At 35.6% G+C, this 21,805-nt stretch overlaps 1 protein-coding gene across 50 annotated transcripts in view; it reads right to left on the bottom strand.

Annotated features, from left to right (window-relative positions):
- DLG1 (discs large MAGUK scaffold protein 1) overlaps positions 1-21,805 on the bottom strand; it is a 264,467-nt gene that overhangs the window by 17,416 nt on the left and 225,246 nt on the right. For 29 of the 50 annotated variants that reach the window (XR_014824577.1, XR_014824579.1, XR_014824580.1 and 26 more), the window contains 4 exons: positions 19,136-19,177; positions 16,926-16,976; positions 15,673-15,774; positions 15,242-15,414 (listed from right to left, as the gene is read on the bottom strand). Coding sequence is in view for 46 of the 50 variants with exons in the window: in XM_084990759.1 (XP_084846885.1) it covers positions 15,242-15,414; positions 15,673-15,774; positions 16,926-16,976; positions 19,136-19,177 (368 nt within the window). In the remaining 4 variants the exon portion in view is untranslated. Of the gene's footprint in view, positions 1-15,241; positions 15,415-15,672; positions 15,775-16,925; positions 16,977-18,389; positions 18,426-19,135; positions 19,178-21,805 lie in introns of those variants that run through there. The other 21 variants (XM_021070093.2, XM_084990757.1, XM_084990766.1 and 18 more) reach the window with 2 other exon arrangements.

Here is a 21,805-nt window from a genome sequence, read left to right as displayed (position 1 = left end):
CTGTGGCCTACACCACAGACAAAGCAGCACTGGATCTGAGCCACATCTGCGATTCACGTCGCAGCTTGCGGCATTGCCAGATCCTTAACCCACTGAACAAGGCCAGGGATAGAACCTGCATCCTCATGGATGCTTGTCAGGTTCGTTACCGCTAAGCCACAAAGGGAACTCCCATACTGACTGGATTACTATATTTTAAAAAATCTCAAAATCAAGTAGTGTGAGCACTTCAGCTTTTTTTCTTTTTTGAGGTTATTTTGGCTACTCTAGATCCTTTGCATTTCCATATGAACATTAGTATTATTAGCATGTCAATTTCCACAGAAAGATATGCTGGGACTCTTGATTGAGGTTGTAAGGTGCCTACAGCTTAAGTGGAGAAAACTGATATATAAACAATATTGAGCCTTCTAATCCATAAACATAGTATATCACTTCATTTATCTAGATCTTCTTTGACTCTCTCAGTAATCTGTGTACTGGTCTGCAATTCTTTTGGTCAGATTTATCTCTAAGTATTTAATATTTTTAATGCTAATATTTTTCAAAATTTCTACTTATTTATTTATTTATTGTCTTTTTAGGGCCACATCCACAGCATATGGAAGTTACTAGGCTCGAGGCTGAATTGGATGCTGCTCATGGCAATGCCAGACCCTTAATCCACAGAGTAAGGCTAGGGATCAAAACCATATCCTCATGGATGCTAGTCGGGTTCGTTACTGCTGAGCCACAATGGGAACTTCTCAAAATTTCATTTTATGATTGGTCTAGTATATAGAAATACAACTGATTTTTGTATATAGATCAGTACTGTAGCCTTACATTTTGCTAAACTTATTTGTTCTAGTAGTACTTTTTTTTTGGTAGCGTGTATCAGATTTTTTATGCAGACAATCATGTTGCTTGCAGATAAAGGCAATTTTACTTCTTCCTTTCCAATCTGGATGACTTTTATTTCTTTTTCTTGCCTTACTGCACTGGGTAGAACCTCTAGTATAATGATGAAAACAAGTGGTGAGAGTGGATATCCTTGAAATGTTTCTGATTTTAGGGAGAACCACTGGGTTATCATTAAGTATGATGACAGCTGTAGTGTTTTTGGAATGTTATTTTTCAGTTTGAGCAAATTCTTTCCTATTACTAGTCTGTGGAGAGTTTTCCTCAGGGACGGATGCTGGATTTTGTCAAATGCTTCTTCTAAACTATGTAGATAATCACATGGGTCTCCTTTTTTAGTTTAATATTGTAACTTACACTGACTGCTCTTCTCATGTTTAAATTTACCTTGCATTCACTGGATAAACTATATGTTATGGTCATGATATAGTGTTTCTATACTGTTAGATCAAATTTGTAAAATTTTTATTTAGAAATTCTGTATGGAAATAGTTAAATCACAACAAACACTTTTAAATAAAATCTTATTCACTTTAAATTTTTAAAATTTGGCCTCTGACGAAAAAACGGCTGCAGAAAAACATTTTAATACAAAATGAAATAAAATTAACTTTCCTCAGGCTGAACAGCCCTTGATTTGGTGGCAGGATCCATTAACAAACGTCTGGTCCCTGGGAAACCTTACTACATGGGGTAGGGGATATGCTTGTATTTCACCGGGTCATGGATTACAACCTATTTGGATTCCATCAAGAAGAATCAAACCGTATCATGAATGAGCCAGTGAAGCATCCCTTGACTCCAGACCCCAGAAGAAGGATGATGGACGAGAACATACTGAAGAGACCCAGATTCATGATTTGGGATCCAGAGCTGCCCACCACGGATATAGCAACGATGTCTGTGACAACAACTCGTGTGTCGCTGCCACAAACCCGAAGGGCTCATCTTCCCACTTGGGGTCAGATCAAACATCTAACTCAAGAAGCCAAAAATCTACTAAGAAGAGAAGGAAAGCCTCTCACTCCAAATATGGTCCTAGCTGTCTTTACTTTGGTTTCTATTGCAGTGAGTATTCCCTTAGCAGCATTGAGAGAAACTAATCATACCTATTGGGCCTATGTCCCCAGTCTTCATTTATTGAGACCTGTGGAATGGGGTGAGGCTCCAGTGCATATATTTATCTATTAATGATTTCTCCTGGGTCCCTGGGCTGGAGGATGACAAACTGCCCTATTTTAAAAAAAAGAAGGGATACCTTTTAATCAAATTTTAAAGTTTAAAAATTGGCTGATTTGTATTGGAAAAGAAAATTTAAAGAAATTTAAAAATTTAAAGAAAATTTATATTTATAAGTCCTGAACCTCAAATGTGGCTTTCAGGAAATTTAAATATGCCCACTAGTGAAGATTTACATTTAGTTACAGGCTGGAGTTTCGCTTACCGTCAGGTAAAACCAGTTAATATGGGGATGCCTGACAGGACTTTAGGTCTCTTAAAAAGGATAGATAACTTCAAGAGAATGAAAAATCAAATTCATTGGAATATATGCAGGGCAATGGAGGGGGTCATACTGCTTAATGGTTCCTATGGAACTGTATGGGATTGGTCCCCTAAGGGGAAGCCGATTCCTGTCTGTATGGGCCATCAACCTCTGTGTTCTGTTAATGAATTACTCTCCAGCCAATCAGACCAACAAAAAATAATAATTAAAGCCAAAAGCCCCATATGTTGGAAAGATTCAGGCCTTGTGCCTCCCTATCCTCAATTTGATAATAGCAAGTCTCAAACTGACTTGTGGAAGATTACTCTTAACTTTAAAAATACTCAAACCTGGGATGGAAATTATACTTATAAAAAGTCAAAAAGGAAAATCAACTAATCTTTTACTTCTTATTGTATTACTCCCTATGAGTATAATTCTAGTGTAACATCATGGAAACAAATTAAGAGACATTTATGAGGTCACTTGGTTAAGTTGACTCTGGATATATAAAAACTGCAGACTAGAGTCCTGAGTATTCAAAAGGCCTCTCTACAAAATATACCTCATAAAGAGGTATTAGATATTATTCTAAAAGATTTAAAAATAACTAATCCTTCAAAATGGTTTAAAGATTTTGAAAGATTTTGGTGGAGGAATAATCTGATGATTAATTGCATTTCTAGGATTCTTAATAATTTTCTATTTAGTCTATAGATGCACAAAGCGAACAATCCAAGAAGTAATGAGGAAAGAAGTTACAAGATCTACTTTTGTCCTCCTGCAAAAACAAAAAGGGGGAGATGGGAGACATGTTTCTACAATATTTTCTTAGCCTCTTTGCTGAAAACTCTATCTTGTCCTGCTTTACTTTACCCCATCTTCCCGCTTGAAAAACAGTCACAGTGACAGTGATGACTTAAGCTTAAGAACAAAGACCTAAAGGCATAAGTTATTCATAGGGTCAGCTGAATGAGGACTTAGTGTGTTGGTCTAGGCACGCCAGACCTGTGCAGATTGGCACGCCGTTTGCACAGCATGATACGTTCTCTTAAGAATAAAAGAGGAGCCCCATAGCCCCAAGGGGTTTATGAGGGGTCGTTAGCTGGATATACATTAGCCAAGAAGAACCGAGGTGCAAACCTAGGCACGCTGCCGGGTTGCTGCAGATAGGCATGCTGTCTGCAGAAGCACAATGGTGATTCTCTAGATACTATGCATAGATAGCTGACGCCAAGCTTCCTCAAATGCTAATGACTGTTAAATGCCTAAAGGTCAGAATAAAAGCTTAATCAGCAACCAGCTAGTGACTATTAAAATAATTAAAAAAAACCTATATCCTGCACCTACAACCCCCTTCTCACTTGACATAATCCTAAAGAAACACAATAAAAGCAGTGTGGTTTCTTAAGGCGGTGCTCTTGGTCCCTGAGACCTTGAGTCCCCCGGTTCCCACCTTTACTTAAGATTAAAAAAAAAAAAAAGAAAAGAAATTCTTGTATGTATGTTCATTAGAGAAACTGGTCTGTAGTTTTTTGGTAATGTTTCATCAAGCTTTGCAATCTAGGTAACGCTGGCCTCAGAATAAACTGGGAAGTATATTCTCTCCTTTTAAACTTTATGGTAGGAAATAGGTATTAAAACCTGGAGTTTTCTTTGTGGAAAGATTTTAAAATACAAGTCAATTTCTTTAAATTATCTATCTCTTCTTGAGTGAGCTTAAGCAGTTAATTTCTTTCAAGGAGTTTATCCCTTTCATCTAATTGGTGAACTCGGTGGTATAAAGTTGTTTCTAACTTCACACTTTAAATTTTGTAGATTCTGTAATCTACAAATATTTTGGTACTTTGTGGCTTCTCTCCTTTTTTCTGGTCAGTCTGTTTAAAGGTTTATCAATGCCTGTGAACTTCTTAAAGGACAAGTTCTTTGTTTCATTGATTTCATCTATTGTTTTCCTGTTTTCTTTCTTACTAGTTTTTATTGTGTCTTCTTTAATTTTCATTATTTTCTTCCTTCTTACCACATAATTTCTGCTTTTATTTATATCATGTTCTTTATCTTTTTCTAGCATTTTACACTAGGGATTTAGTTTATTTATTCTCATTCACTTTTTGTTTGGAAAAGTTCTTAAGGCTATGAATTTCCATTTGATCACTATTTTAAATGCATCCCCTGGATTCTGATATGTGCTGTTTTCATTATTATTTTTAAGAAAGTCTAATTCCATTTTGCATTTTCTTTCACACAATTAAAGATTAAAAGGTGGTTTTAGACTTTACAATTAGGAAAGAGACAGGCCAAGATGGCAGAGCAGAAAGACCCTGAGCTCACCTCCTCTTATGAGCACACCAAAATCATAACTATCTACAGAACAGCCATCTATGAAAAAGATCAGAACCTACCATAAAAGATCTACAACTAAAGACATAAAAAAGGAACCACAACGAGATAGGTAGAAGGGGTGGACTCATGATATAATCAAGACCCACACCCCTGAATGGGCAATCCATAAATTGAGAATAATTGTATTGCAGAGGTTCTCCCACAGGGATGAGAGTTCTGAGATACCCTGCCCTGAGGAGTCCCCAAGCATTTGGTTCTGAAGGCCAGTGTAGCTAAATTTTGTGAGACCTACTGGACTGGGGAAAATAAGACTTCAATGTTAAAGGGTACACATAAAATTTCACATGCAATTTTGAAAATAGCAGTGATTTGATAGGAGCCTAGGCCGCTCTACCTTGGACAGTCTCCTGGAGAGGAAGGTGGTGGCAGCTGCTAATTATTACCCCGGGAAGAGATTGGTAGCAGCCACACTTGGGAGCTTTCTACTGCAGGGTCACTGGTGTGGGCAGTCATCATAGTGGCCCCACCCAACATCCTATAGGTGCCAGTGCTGAAATGCCTCAGGCTAAACAACTGGGTGAGGATACAGTCCCGCTCATCAGCAGACAGACTGCCTAAAGACCTCCTGAGCCCACAGTCACCTCTAGACATGGTCCTGCCAACCAGAAGGCCATGACCTAGCTTCACCAACCAGTGGGCAAATATCAGACATGAGAAAACAACAATCCTGCAGCCTGTGGACCCAGCTAGCCCATAGCAGGCTAGACATTGCCCTTGGACAAGATGAGCTCTGGCATTACCCACTAGGAGGCCAACACAAGCTGTGAGATACCCCAGACCCCACATCTAACTGTCTTACCCCAACCCCCAGGACCTGGGTCTACTAACCCCAGGATCTAGCTTCACCCTCCAGGAGGCTTTTGGACCCTAACTCTGTCCACTGGTGAGCCAGTAGGTACCTCCTGGGGTTCTGCAGTCAGCCACCACACGATCAGGCCCTGATAACTAGCAGCCAGCAGCCTCCATACAAGGTAGGGCCTGGCAACCGGGCTAGGGGCCAACTAAGCCTATTACAATGTCCATGCAGTCAGCCTGCCAGAAGAGAAGAACACACATAGACCTCATAGGGTGAACCGTGGAGCATATAGCTTGGATGATGAGAAGGAAATGTGCTGCTGGGATGCACAGGACACCTCCTACAGAAGACCACTTGTCCAAGGTTGTGAGATATAAATAACCTACCAGATAAATAAAAATACAAAGAGCAAATTAGACAAAATGAGGCAGCAGAGAAACATGTTCTAGACAAAGGAACAAGGTAAAACTCCAGAAGAAGAATTAAGTGAAGTGGAGATAGCCAATCCACCTAAGAAAGCATTCAGTGTAATGATTGAAAAGATGATTAAAGAACTCAGGAGAAGAAGGGATGCACAGAGCAAGAAGTTAGAAATTTTTTAATTTTTAAAATTTTAGGGTTACACCTGTAACACATGGAAGTTTCTGGGCCAGAAACTGAATCTAAGCCACATCTGCAAACTATGCCACAGCTGTGGCAGTGCTGGATCCTTTAACCCAAGGTGCTGGGCTGGGGATTGAACTGCACCTCCACAGTGACTTGAATTGCTGCAGCTTTTTAGGGCTGCATCTGGAACATATGGACGTTCCCAGGCTAGGGATCTAATCGGAGCTACAGCTGCTGGCCTACACCACAGCTCATGGCAATGCTGGATCCTTAACCCACTGAGTGAGGCCAGGAATCGAATTTGCATCCTCATGGATACCAGTTGTACTCATTACCACTAAGTCACAATGGGAACTTCAGATAAATAAATTACTGTGCCACAGTGGGAGATCCAGAAGTTAGAAATTTTTAATGGAAAGTTAGAAAATATAAAGAACAACCAAATAGAGATGAAAGATACAATAACTAAAGTGAAAAATACACTGGAAGGAATTAATAGTAGATGAAATGATAAAGGAGAATGGATCAGTGAGCTGGAAGACAAGAGTAGTGGAGATCACTGTGCCAAATAGGAAAAAGAATGAAAAGAAATGAGGACAGTTTAAAAGACCTCTGGGACAACATCAAGTGCACTAATATTTGCATTCGAGAGGTCCAAGAAGAATGAGAGCAAGAGAAAGGGGCTGAAAATATATCTGAAGACATAATAGCTGAAAACATTCCTAATCTGGGAAAAGAAATGGTTCCCAAGTCTAGAAAGTGCAGCGAATCTCAAACTGGATTAACCCAAAGAAGAACACAACAAGAAACACTGTAATTAAAATGACAAAAATTAAAGAGAAAACATTAAAAGTAGCAAGGGAAAAGCAACAGATAACATGCAAGGGAACTCCCATAAATCTATTAGCTGAATATTCAGCAGAAGTTTTGCAGGCCAAAAGGGAATGGAACTATATATTTAAAGTCATGAAAGAGAAAAACCTATAACCAAGAACACTCTACCCAGCAATGCTCTTGTTCAGATTTGATGGAGAGATCAAAAGATACCCAGCAATGCTCTTGTTCAGATTTGATGGAGAGATCAAAAGACCTACAGAGAAGCAAACACTAAAAGAGCTCAGCACTATAAAACCAGCTTTACAACAAATGTAAAAGGAACTTCTTCAGGTGAGAAAGAAAAGGCCAAGACTAGAAACAAGAAAACTACAAAATGAAAATGCTAACTGGGAGAGGCAAACATACAGTAAAGGTGGTAGGAAGGTTAAAAGACAAAGGTAGTAAAATCATCTACATCTACAATAAGCACTTAAAGATTACACAAAGCAATTAGAAAATAAAACAAACAAACAAACAAAAAAACCCCCCAAAAACAACAACAAAAAGAAGAAAACAATCCCCCCACAATTAGGTGTTAAATATGATAGCAAAAACAATAACTGGGAGGGGAAGAGAATATAAATGGTCTTTAAAATGCATTTGAAATGAAGAGATCAGCAAGTTAAAACAATCATGTATACATATAGATTGCTATATAAAAACCTCACGGTTATCCAAACCAAAACTCTATAATACATGTACACTCAAAAAGAAAAAAGAATCCAAACATTACACTAAAGGTAGTCAATAACTCACAAGAGAACAAAAGAAGGGGAAAAAAACCCAAAAAACAAAACAAAAAAACCTACACCCCCCAACAATTAACAAATGGCAATAAGAACATACATATTGATAATTACCTTAAATGTAAAGAGAATAAATACTGTAATCAAAGACACAGACTGGCTGAATGGATAAAAAACAAGACCTGTGTATACACTGCATACAAGAGACTCACTTCAGATCTAAAAACACACACAGACTGAAAGCGACAGGAAGGAAAAAGGTATTCCACACCAACAAAAAACAAAAGCCAGAGCAGCAATACCTACTTTAGATAAAATGACTTTTAATAAAGACTGTTAAAAGAGATACAGAAGGGCACTACATAATGATCAAGGGATTAATCTAAGAAAAAGATAAACAACTATAAATACACATGCACAACATAGGAATACCTAAAAATATAAGGCCAATTTTAAGAACACAAAAGGAGAAATTGACAGTAACATGATAACAGTAGTGGAATTACCACCCCACTTACATCAATGAGTATATCATCCAGATAGAAAATCAGTAAGGAAACACTGCCCCCCCCCCCCTTTTTGGTCTTTTTGTCTTTTCTAGGGCCGCACCTGTGGCATATGGAGGTTCCCAGGCTAGGGGTCTAATCGGAGCTGTAGCCGTCAGCCTATACCACAGCTACAGCAATGCTGGATCCTTAACCCACTGAGCAAGGCCAGGGAACGAACCTGCAACCTCAGGTTCCTAGTCGGATTCGTTAACCACTGCACCACAATGGGAACTCCAACACTGGCCTTAAATGACGCAACAGAGTAGATGGATTTAACATATATATAGAAACTCCAAAAGCAGCAGAATATACGTTCTTTTCATGTGCACGTGGAACAGTCTATTCTCTAGGACTGATTACATGCTAGGCCAAAAAAACAAGCCTTGAAAAATTTAAGAAAACTGAAATCATATCAAGTATCTTTTCTTTTTTTTTTTGGTCTTTTTTGTTGTTGTTGTTGTTGCTATTTCTTGGGCCGCTCCCACGGCATATGGAGGTTCCCAGGCTAGGGGTCCAATCGGAGCTGTAGCCACCGGCCTACGCCAGAGCCACAGCAACGCGGGATCCGAGCCGCATCTGCAACCTACACCACAGCTCACGGCAACGCCGGATCGTTAACCCACTGAGCAAGGGCAGGGACCGAACCCACAACCTCATGGTTCCTAGTCGGATTCGTTAACCACTGCGCTACGACGGGAACTCCTCAAGTATCTTTTCTGACTACAATGTTATGAGACTAGAAATAACTACAAAAACAAAACAAAACAAAACAAACAATACAAAACAAAAGCCCTTCAAAAACCACAAATATGTGGAGGCTAAACAATATGCTACCAAACAACCAATGGATCACTGAGGGAATCAAAGAGGAAATTAAAAAAATACCTAGAGACAAATGAAAATGAAAACACAATGATCCAAAACCTACAGGACTCAGCAAGAGCAGTTCTAAGAGGGAAGTTTTTAGCAAATTGAGCTTACCTCAGGAAAAAGAAAAATTTCATATAAACAACCTAACCTTACATCTAATGGAACTACAGAAAGAAAAAAATTCCCAAAGTTAGTAGAAGGAACGAAATCATAAATAGGAAAAATAAATGAAATATAGACTATAAAAACTATAGAAAGGATCAATGAAACTAAAAGCTAGTTCTTTGAAAAGATATAAAAAAATTGATAAACTTTTAGGATTCTTAAAAAAGACAGTCCAAATCAATAAAAATCAGAAATGAAAAAGCTGTTTTAACTAACACCACAGAAATACAAAGGATCATAAGAGACTACCATGAACAACTGTATGCCAATAAAATGGACACCCTAAAAGAGATAGATAAATTCTCAGAAAGGTACATTCTCCCAAAACTGATCCAGGAAGAAATAGAAAATTTGAGTGGGCCAATTACCAGTAATGAAGTTGAATCAGTAATTAAAAAACTCTCAAAAAACAAAAGTTCAGGACCAGATGGCTTCACAGGTGAATTCTACCAAATATTTGGAGAAGAGTTAACATCTACCTTCCCAAACTATCTCAAAAAATTGCAGAGGAAGGAATGCGGAACTCATTCTTTGTGGTCAGCATTACCCTGATACTAAAACCAGACAAAGATATCATAAGAAGAGAAAATTATAGGCCAATATCACGGATGAACACACATGCAAAATATTAGCAAACCAAATGCAACAATATATTAAAAGGACCATACATTATGGTCAAGTGGGATTTATCCCAAGGATACAAGGATTTTTCAATATCCTCAAAGAAATCAATGTGATATACCACATTAACCAACTGAAGAATAAAAGCCATATTATCAACTCAGTAGATGAAGAAAAAGCTTTTGACAAAATTCAAACATTCATGCATGATAGAAACTCTCCAGGGAGTTCCCAGTGGTTAACAAACCTGACTAGGATCATGAAGATGCAGATTTGATCCCTGGCCTCACTCAGTGGGCCAGGGATCCATCATTGCTGTAGGCCGCAGATGTGGCTCAGACCTGGCATTGCTGTGGCTGTGGTGTAGGCTGGCAGCTGTAGCTCTGATTGGACCCCTAGTCTGGGAATTTCCATATGCTTCAGGTGTGGCCCTAAAAAGCAGAAAAGAAAAAAAAAGCAAAAGAAAATAAAAACCAACTCTCCAGGAAGAGGGAACATACTTCAACACAATAACAGCCATGATGGCAAACTCACAGCTAACATCATATTCAATGGTGAAAAGCTGAACGCATTTTCTCTGTGATCAATAACACGACAAGGACGCCTATTCTTTTTTTTTTTTTGTCTTTCTCTCTTTTTCAGGGCCACATCTGCAGCATATGCAGGTTCCCAGGTTAGGAGTCCAATTGGAGCTGTAGCCACCAGCCTATGCCAGGGCCACAGCAACACGGGATCCAAGCCACATCTGCGACCTACACCACAGCTCATGGCAACACCGGATCCTTAAACCACTGAGCGCGGCCAGGGATCGAACCTGCATCCTCATGGATGCCAGTCAGATTCGTTAACTGCTGAGCCACAATGGGAACTCCAAGGATGCCCCATTCTTGTCACTTTTATTCAACACAGTATTGGAAGTCCTGGCCACAGCAATAATACAAGAAAAATAATAGGAATCCATATTGGGAAGGAAGGAGTAAAACTGTCATTGTTTGCAGATAACATGATACTATACATAGAAAATCCTAAAGATGCTACCAGAATGTTACTAAAGTTCATCAATAAATCTGATAAAGTTGCAGAGTATAAAATTAACATACAGAAATGTGCTGTGTCTCTATACACTAACAATAAACTATCAGAAAAACAAATTAAGGTAATAATCGCATTTACCACTGCATCAAAAAAATAAAACACCTAGGAATAAACCTCCCTAAGGAGGTAAAGACTTATAGTTAAAAAACTGTAGGTCAGGGATGAAAGAAACTGAAGTTGACACAAAAAGATGGAAAGAAACACTGTGTTCTTAGGATGGAAGAATTAATACTGCTAAATTGACTATACTACTCAAGGTTATTTACAGATTCAATGCAATTCCTATCAAATTACCAATGGCATTTTCCATAGAAGTAGAATAAATAATTTTAAAATTTGTATGGAAAGACCAAAGATCCCAAATAGCTAAACAATACTGAGAAAGAACAGAGCTGGAGGAATCATGCTTCCTCACTTCAGATTATACTACAAAGCTACAGACATCAAAACAATATGGTACTGACACAAAAACAGACACATAATTCAATGGAATAGAATACAGAGCCCAGAAATAAACCCACCTACTTATGGTTGATTAATCTATGACAAAGGAGGCAATATTATACAATGGAGAAAACACAGTCTCTTCATTAAGCAATGCTAGGAAAACTGGATAGCTACATGTAAAAGAATGAAATTATAACATTCTCTAACGCAATATACAAAAATAAACTCAAAATGGATGAAAGACCTAAGTGTAAGACTTGAAACCATAAAATTCCTAGAGAAAACATAAGCAGAACACCCTTTGATATAAGTTGTAGCAGTATTTTTTTAGATCTGCCTCCTAAAGCAAAGGAAATAAATGTAAAAATAAACAAATGGGACCTAATCAAACTTAAAAGCTTTTGTACAGCAAGGGAAACCATCAACAAAATAAAAGACTACTGACTGAATGGGAGAAAATATCTGCAAATGATATTGACTGATAAGTGGTTAATGTCCATCATATATAAACAACTCACACAACTCAACATCAAATAAATAAACAACCTGTTTGAAAAGTGGGCAGAAGAACTGAGTAGACATTTTCCAGAAAGGAAATGTAGATGGCCCAAATGGGCACATGAAAAGTTGCTCTACATTACTAATCATCAGGTTATCACCTCACACCTATCAGAATTGCTATTATCAAAAAGAGCACAAATGCTGGCAAAGATTTGAGAAAAGGAAACTCTTGTACACTGTTAGTAGGAGTGTAAATTGGTGCAGTCACTGTGGAAAACAGTATGAGGGGTTCTCCAAAAACTAAAAACAGAGCTATCATATGACCCAACATTTCCACTCCTGGGGTGTGTATATCTGAAAAAACAAAAAACGCTAAATTCAAAAAGATACATGAACCCCAATGTTCATAGCAGCATTACTTACAATTGCCAAGATATGGAAGCAATCTAAGTGTCCATCAACAGATGAATGAATACAAAGATATGTTATGTATACACACACACACACAACACACACAATGGAACAGTATTCTGTCATAAAATTTTACCTGCTCTGCAGCAACAAAGATGGACTTGGAGAGTATTATGCTAAGTGAAAAGGCCAGACATAGAGAGACAAATACTGTATGACATCACTTTATATATGGAATCTAAAAAGTATAGCAAACTAATGAATATAACAGAGGCAGACTCACAGAAGAAAAAAACTAGTGGTTAGCAGTGGAGAGAGGGATGAGGAGTAGGGCAATATAGGGATGGGGATAAAGAGGTACAACTGTTACATATAAAATAAGCTAAAATAATTGGAGTTCCTGTCGTGGCACAGTGGTTAACGAATCCGACTAGGAGCCATGAGGTTGCGGGTTCGATCCCTGCCCTTGCTCAGTGGGTTAACGACCCGGCATTGCCGTGAGCTGTGGTGTAGGTTGCAGATGCGGCTCGGATCCCGCGTTGCTGTGGCTCTGGCGTAGGCCGGCGGCTACAGCTCTGATTGGACCCCTACCCTGGGAACCTCCATATGCCGCGGGAGCGGCTCAAGAATGGCAAAAAGACAAAAAAAAAAAAAAAAAAAAAAAAAGAATATATTGTACAATACAGGGACTATAGCTAACATTTTATAACTATAAATGGAGTATAACCTTTAAAAATTGTAAATCACTATACTGTACACCTGTAACATATGATATTGTACATCAACTGTATGTTGATATAAATAAATGAATAAAATTTTCCTCTTTGCCAGGCCTTTTTGTTTTCAATTTCCTAATAATTTACAGCTTTACTGCATTGTGATCAGAGTATTATTTGCAACATTTCTACTTTGTGGAATTTCCTGGTAGTTTCTTTTCCACAAGGTTTCCACAAGAAATAGCTTGCTATGATTTGGTGTTTGCTTTTCTATTTATTAATAATCTGAAGTTTGGATATTACCCTCAGTTAGGGTGAGGGTGTTTTTAAAATTTTTTTTAAGAATTTAAAGAAGTAGAACATTAAAACTAAAGCTAAAGCTACAATTTCCTTCCCTCACCTCTCAAAAAGAAAACCACTGGATAGTGGCTACATATACTCCCGAAGTAGATGTGTATCATTCCCATGCATGTTTTCTTTATCCAGCAATATTTTTTGTTAATTGATACACAGTTGATATTGATACAATATTTTGTGTTTCTGGTATATATACAACACAGTGATTCAGACTTTTTATTTATTTTATTTGGATCAATCCATTTTATTCAGGGGCTTTGGGGGAGGGTTGAAGGGCTGGGAGAACAATGAGATCCCATGTCCTCCTGGCCAGGATCTCCTGGCTTCACCATATCTGAAAGCTGTTCACACTTTTTAAAAGGTTATATTCTATTTATAGTTATTACAGTCCCTGTGCTGTATTATATATCCTTGTAGCTTATTTTATACTCCTGCATGGTTTTTATGTTTGGGAAATATGCATCAATAAACTACTGGATGTTTTATGTTAAAGTTACAAGTAGTGTCATCCTGTATATTTCCTTTGTAACTTCATTCATTCACCATTAGAATTTTGAGACTAAGGTGGATACACATAATTAGTGAATATTTAGTTTATTCACTCTAGCTGCTGTATACCACTGCATGAATAAATAAGTTAATTATCCACTCCTCTTTGCTGAGTCCAATTTTTCACTACTAGAAAGCGCTACTATGAACATCATTATACATGATCCTTATGTGTAAATCTTGACTTAAATAACAAGAAGTAGAATTCCTGTGTCACAAAGATTATGTACATTTATTGGGTACTGCCAAACTGCTTTCAAATGAAGTTTTAGTAATGTGTATCTTCATTAACAGTATCTAGTAAGATTTTCTATTTTCTCAAATTCTTGCCAATTGAACACTTTCATTTAAATTTTTTTTTTTAAACTAGTCAGAATTAAACCTCTTATAAAAAAAAAGGAGCATTTATAGATGGGAAACAGAGATGTTGAATTACTGCTATATGTTCTATAGGTATTTCATGACTAAGTTTTAAACTACTGTAATTCTGAAAGTATAAAGTAATGTTGATATTTACTTTCTTGATCCAAAGAGTGACTTAGGCATAGCAGCACATCTGGAGTACATTGTTTTGGTTTTATTATAAAGCTGCTTTAACTCAATGTGAATGTATCATCAGACTGCTTTAAAAAATTTTTCTGTTGCTATTATAATGCTACTGAGTATTTTTCACATTGTCTTTTGTTAAATGACTTTTCAGGAGAAATTTTAGCCTAGTCTCAGTACCAGGAGCAACTTATACTTACCCTGAACATCTGGTTCATTTTTATTGGTAGACTGCTGATCCTAGCTTCTTTATTAGGCTAGATGTTGGAAAGCTAGGGCTAAACACAAGCTCTATCTCTAGCGAATGCACAGGACCTCAAAATAATAACCTCTCCTCTTAGAAATTCATGTTATCATTTCTATTCTTATTTTCTTTGCTTATCTTCTTAATCTACTTGATCTTGTATACCATTCTCTAAGCCACCTAAAAGTAAATATTTAGTTGAATAAATTCATAACATTGATTAAAGTAATCAATGTTGAAACATTTATCTGTATTTTTTCAAAAATAGGAATTAAAAGTCTCTATCCCTTCATTCTTTCATACTGTCAAAGGTGTATCTGATTAGAAACTGTATTCTGGGATCACTTTGATGCTTGCTTACCTTTTCTGCTACTTCTCGCACAGACTGTACACTTGTTCCATAGAGATGGTTGTTATACTGGCCAGCTTCAATAAATTTATGTTCTTGGATATCTTTTTCCATTTGCTCTCTTGAAGTCACAAAATGATAATCTCTTCCATCTACCTCATAATCTCGTTTTGGTCTGGTTGTATCTTTAATAGAAAAGAACTTGAGGAAGTGTTTAACATTAAAAAAGCACAACAAACCCATTTGCTACTTAAAGCATCATTTGGTAAAGTTCAACACAAAAGAGACCGATTTAAATCTGAAAAGAGACAATAATATGGAGGGTGGAGGAATAACTGATAATGTAACTAAGAATAAACCCTTAAAAAATGGTAATGTTTACTTTGACCATACACAATGACAAAATGTTAAGAACAAATATTTAATGTGGGTTAATTACTCACGAGGAACACATGATCCAAACTTGTCAGGAAACTCTGAGATCAAGTCATCATTTATCCTGTCTTTCATAGGTCCCAATATGATCACTGGTCGAGTATAATTAACTAAAAAAATATACTGCATGTTAAAAGGGATAAACATTCAACAAATATGTATATATTTCACTAGAAAAAAAAAGTACCCTTAACTATTACGAAGAATTTCTTTTTTTCTTTCTCCACCAATGATGCCTAAACTTATGGTTTACAAGCCTTTATTAAGATCATAAACTTCAATCTCCTGTTGGAAGTCAGACTTGGATAATTCAACCAAGTTAAATCTAGCATTTTAGCAGATAATGTTTCTATACATTACTAACATTATCTCATTACAAGTGAGAAAACACAGTATCATGTTTTACTAATCCTTTTTGAAGTAAAATTGTAAGGAAACAGATGAAAGAATGGCAAAAAAGAAGCTGGGTATGGAGTTCCCGTAGTGGCTCAGTGGCTAATGACTCTGACTAGGAACCATGAGGTTTCGGGTTTGATCCCTGGCCTTGCTCGGTGGGTTAAGGATCCGTTGCAGATGCGGCTCGGATCCTGCATTGTTGTGGCTCTGGTGTAGGCTGGTCACTACAGCTCCGATTAAACCCCTAGCCTGGGAAACTCCATATGCTGTGGGTGCAGCCCTAGAAAAAGACAAAAAAAAAAAAAAAAAAAAAAAAAAAGAAGAAGCTGGGTATAAGAAGTGATATAATCATAGCAGTGATCTACAAAGATGATCTAACAGAAGTATATATCCTGGATTGTAAGGGATCATGTTGGAGGCAGAGAGATTATTTGTGAAAATCAGAATTAACATTGTGGTAGGAGGATGAAAAGAAGGTCATAAATAAGAAAGATATGATAAGAACAAATAGGGCCTAGAAACAAATTGGACAAGGGAAATGAGGAACACAGAAAGATCAAAGATGCTTCCAAGATTTTGAACAAGGGTCACTAGAATCATAGTGATACTACTACAAACAGTGGAAAGAAGCTGCTTAGGAAATAAAACAATATAATATAGTCAATATAAAATGACTAGATCCTCATAATCTATGGGCTAAGCCATATTTCATAAAATCATACAGCAAATTTCTATATATATACAAATGGTAAAAAAATAGTAAAATTAATGTAACTTTTAAAGTATGAATTGAATTACATCTATTTTCCAAATTAAGAAGTATATTTTTCTATAAGATTGTAAAATATTAACTGGCTTCACAAACCTTCTTGCTGATTCACTGGTTCATAAGATAAGACATATTCTTCTTGACCACCTATTAGAAAGTTAAAATAGAGATGAGAAAATATATAAAGACAACTAATTTAATTCTTCACATATAACATATAAATTACTAGCACCTTCCTAAGAAAACAGCCAAAGATGTTAAAAGAAGAGTACTTTATAAATTAATCATGGCAAGATTTAAGGAAAAAAGTGACAAATCATAAAGTTTGATAAATGTTAAAACAAAACATAAATGTATTAGTTAATAACTATCTTTCTGTTATTCTGTGTTTTACGCATTGTCATTATATTTATTTAAAATCTTTACTTGTCAAGTATGTGCTATTAATTTTTTATTTAGAATCTAAGAGGTATTAAATCTTTTAAACACTTTAATGACAGTTCTATACATATATACACAGTAGGTAATTTACTCTTATTAAGGATATGCTGCTTTTTTGGTCATACCAGGTATAATTTTAATATACATACATATTTTTATAATTACAACTATTTTCTAGCCAAACATTTTAATGCAAAGGAAAAGCTAGTGTTACTATTTCACTGATGAAAATTTCACTGATTATTATAATTCATTTATTCAATTAAAAAAATAAATTTTGAGTTAAAAAAGCTTTAGATAAAACTAAATCCTTTTCTTTCAACAAAATGAATCATATAAATAGTAAGGAGAAAAAACATATTTTGCTTTGATCTTAAAAGCACTTTAGAAGTTAAATTTCTCTAAGATTAAATTAAGGGTTTAGAGCTTAAGAATATTCTAAACAGAAAAGTGTACAAATTATATCTTGACTCAATGAAAATAACTAGGAGTTAAAAACTGCAGGTCTTAACACACACATACATATACACACACAGGTGTAGAAAACAAACTAGGAAGAATTGTTAAATTCAAATGGTTCAGTGAAATCAATTGATATTGGATAATGTATTTGAAGATTTTCTCATTATAATTCTATAATAATATTCTCACTAAATTTGTCATTGTTATATGTATGTAGCTGTAAATCTTTTAAATTATAACTGGAATAAATATTCTTTCCTCCTTTAAAAGCGTATTTTGTTGTTTTCAAGTTTACTATAATACATTGAGCATATATATTTACAAACTGCTTTTTAAGTACTATATGTAAACCATTACATATTAGCAAAAACATGCAATTTGAATATTACACACCTAATAATTCATGCAAATGGTGACATAGACAGTATATACTTTCATTACCTCTTTTTAGCCTAGAAAGCTACTCAACTACTCTCTAGTGTGTTCTGATTTTAAGTAAATAAAATGTTAAAATACAAGAATCACATTCCCACACCAATAGAGAAAATCATTATGTAACTACTTGCAGAAAAAAAATCAACCAATCAAACAAACGAGGGTTAAAAGTATATATTGTCAACATGAAAAATATTAGAGACTGATATTAACAGGATGGACCTTTTGAGCAGCCATACTCATCTGTAATCAAGATTACTTTCATATTAGACAGCAGTAAAAAAAAAAGTTAGAAAAGCAATTTAATTTTTAAGGTGCTACAACTGATAATATTCATGTATTCTCCCCCTCCTCCTCCCATGCCCAAATATGGTTAAAAATTCCACATGCTTATATTGTTCATTTAATAATACAATACAAAGACTAACACAAGAACCAAAAAAGAAATCAGTATTAATGATTACTGACTGAGCAACTGGTGAAAATTTTCCCTTCATCATTTCTTACATTCACCAAAAGCTGGTGATAAACAATATCTTGATCCATACTAGTATTGGTGACACAGAATAGAAAAAGGAAATAAAGCTAATTATAATTTAGCATTACTAACAAATATTTTAATGCTCATGTTAGAAACAGAGTTACTAAATAAAATGGCACAATGCAAGTTTACCTCTCATTTAACTAGATACTTATTTCTTACAAAAGACACCAATTCACATGCATGTACTATGTACATAAGAAGCACTGTTTGTAAAATGAATTTTTGTATTTTATGAAAACTTGGTATTAACTTCTACATTAGAGCATGATTTTAATTTATTAAGTACAGAGCTTTATTTGGCTCTCTCTGATTTTAAAATATTAAGCATCTAATTTTCAGTTTTTAGAACACATAACTAGGGGGGAAAAACCCCAAGGGTATATTACTTGAGATAACGAAAGAACAAATAACTTAAAACACTTACGGTAACTACTTTCGCTATCACTGGCATTAGAAGTTACATGTTCTGAAGTTGCAGGACAATGGAAAAAATAAAGAAAATACAGTGTTATGAGATTAAAAAAAGCAAATTATCAAGATAAACAAGGTAACAACAAAATGTCGACATATAAACCACACATAATTCAGAGTTTTTAAAAATATTTTTGATTTTCTTTGAGAAGTTTATTTCAAATAAGTGAGTATGAAATAGCAAGGAAAAAATCTATAATCAAGGACAATGCCTCATTTCTGTCCAATAGAGTCTGTGAACAAAATCTTATTACAAATAGTAAATAGAATATGATGAAGAGGGCAAAGTGATCCTAAACTAGTTCAAACATAAAACCCAAAGGAGAAAAAATGTCATTGCATCATTTAATTTGGGTTATGAAACACTAATAACTGACAAAGGAGACAAGTTATACTTGAGTGAACAGATGCCCATTTTAACGAAAAGATAAAAAATAAATAAATGATCTTGCTTTTAGTTTAGCTTCTTTCTTGTTCCTAAAGAGAAATGAAAATCCATGTCTGAGATCATACAGATAAAGATTCAGATGCCTCAAAAAAAAAAAAAAAAAAGTTAAATGGAACGGAATTCTAGAAGGTGAGACTGATAATTTTATTTTCTTGCTTTTTAGGGCTGGACCTGCAGCATGTGGAAGTTCCCATATGCTGTGCCCACGCCACAGCCACAGTCCAACCTGGGATCTGAGCCACATCTGCGACCTGCAACACAACTCATGGCAATGCCAGATCCTTAACCCATTGAACAACGCCAAGGATTGAACCCGAGTCCTCATGGATACTGGTTGGGTTCATTACCACTGAGCCAAAACAGGAACTCCAAGACTGCCTGTATTTTAAAGAAGACTAGTATTTTTGAAAAACTCTTCTTTGGTAAAACTGACAATGGCTACTTTGCAAAACAAAGAAGATAAAGTAAATATACCCATTTTCTAGGTCCCTCCTTCAAATTGACCACCCATTTTATAGCTTGATTGTTCAGTAAACACCTAGCTATCTTCTCATGTAAATGTAAACTCGTGTTCTCTCAATGTCTCCTTTGAATAAAAGGTGATTTTTATCTATTAAAAACTAAAAATCAAAATTTTCCATGCGAGAGAAGTAAATCTAAATTTCTATGTCAGGCAAAGGAAAAAAATTTAAAGGATAAGGAAAAAGTTTGAGGTATCTGCTATCCAACATATCACTCACAGAATCTCCTAAAATGAAACAGCCCTAATGAAAAGTTTAGAGAAAGGCAGGACTTAAGATTTCAAATAAAGATAACAGTTTGTGAATTGCTGTCATAGTCAAAAAAACAAGTCTATTACTCTAACCTGGAAAGATAAGACACAACTCTGATTTTTTTTTTTGGTCTTTTTTTTTTTTTTTTTTTAGGGCTGCACCTGTGGCATATGGAAGTTCTTAGGCTAGGGGTCTAATTGGCAAATTGGAGCTGCAGCTGCTGGCCTATGCCACAGCTTGCATCGATGCGGGATTCTTAACCCATTGACCAAGGCCAGGGATGGAACCCGTGTCCTCATGGATACTAGTCTGCTTTGTAACCGCTGGGGAACTCCAGACACAACTTGCTTAATCATAATTAAATATATTTTAAAGAAAGCAGGAATATTAAAAATTATAAGACTGAAAAATACATGAAAAGCACATGTAAAATGGTAGTTTTCTCAGGTTTATATTTAAAATTTTCCCCATTGTTACCACATGGATTTCAAAACAATCATTTTAAATTGCTGTAAAATAGTATATTGGACAGTTAAATCATGATTTACCTTATTTCTTCTTATTCTGACATTTTAGTTTGCTTAAATTGTCTTCCACAAACATCAACATATTATTATGAATGCCTTCATTTATACGGCTTTCACCTTTTGTCTTAGTCCCTTAAAATTCACTTCCAGAAGTAGAAATGCCACATAGAAAAGGAAAAGTTCTTAAATTTATACTAGGACTGGTATTACACTCTAAAATCTCTAATATGTAAAAGAAGGAAATGTTATTACAATGCAGTTGAGTGGAGGGGGAGAGGAAGTATAGAAGAAACAAAATTAACTTTGAATTGATAATTACAGAAGTTGGGTAAATACTTGCGGGGTTTATTTTACAATTCCTCCATTACTGAATATGTCTGACATAGTATATAATAAAAAGTTAAAGTTACTACAGTTTCTTTGCTGGGAATTTATCCTACTCATCTTGAGTTCTCTAGAATTACCAATAGCTAACAGGCAATCAAATTCTTCAAGTTCTTTTAAGAATCCTTTACATAACTCCTCTACAATAAAATCTTGCTACTCAAAGTATTGCACTTGGAATAGCATCATCATCATTGCTTGGGAGCTTAGTAGAAAGGTAAAATGTTTTCCTGTTAATTGAAAACAATCTTTTTTCAAGATACTTCATCAAAGAAGATATTCAAATAGCCAATGAACATATAAAGGTGTTCAAGCTTATTACTTATCAGGGAAATGCAAAATAAAACCACAATAGATATCTCTATCATCTACCAGAATGAGTAAAATGAAAAATAAGATACACATGAGAAATGTAGATAAATATATGTAGCAACTAGAACTCACACACTACTGGAGGTAGGGGTAGGATAAATCAGTATAACCACTTTGGA

This window comes from Sus scrofa, chromosome 13 (assembly GCF_054392235.1).
Source record: "Sus scrofa isolate SSC_HxYL_T2T_F1_AM1 chromosome 13, Sscrofa_HxYL_maternal_Yorkshire_Landrace_v2.0, whole genome shotgun sequence".
NCBI lineage: Eukaryota > Metazoa > Chordata > Mammalia > Artiodactyla > Suidae > Sus > Sus scrofa.
This window is presented reverse-complemented; position numbering and strand designations above follow the sequence as displayed.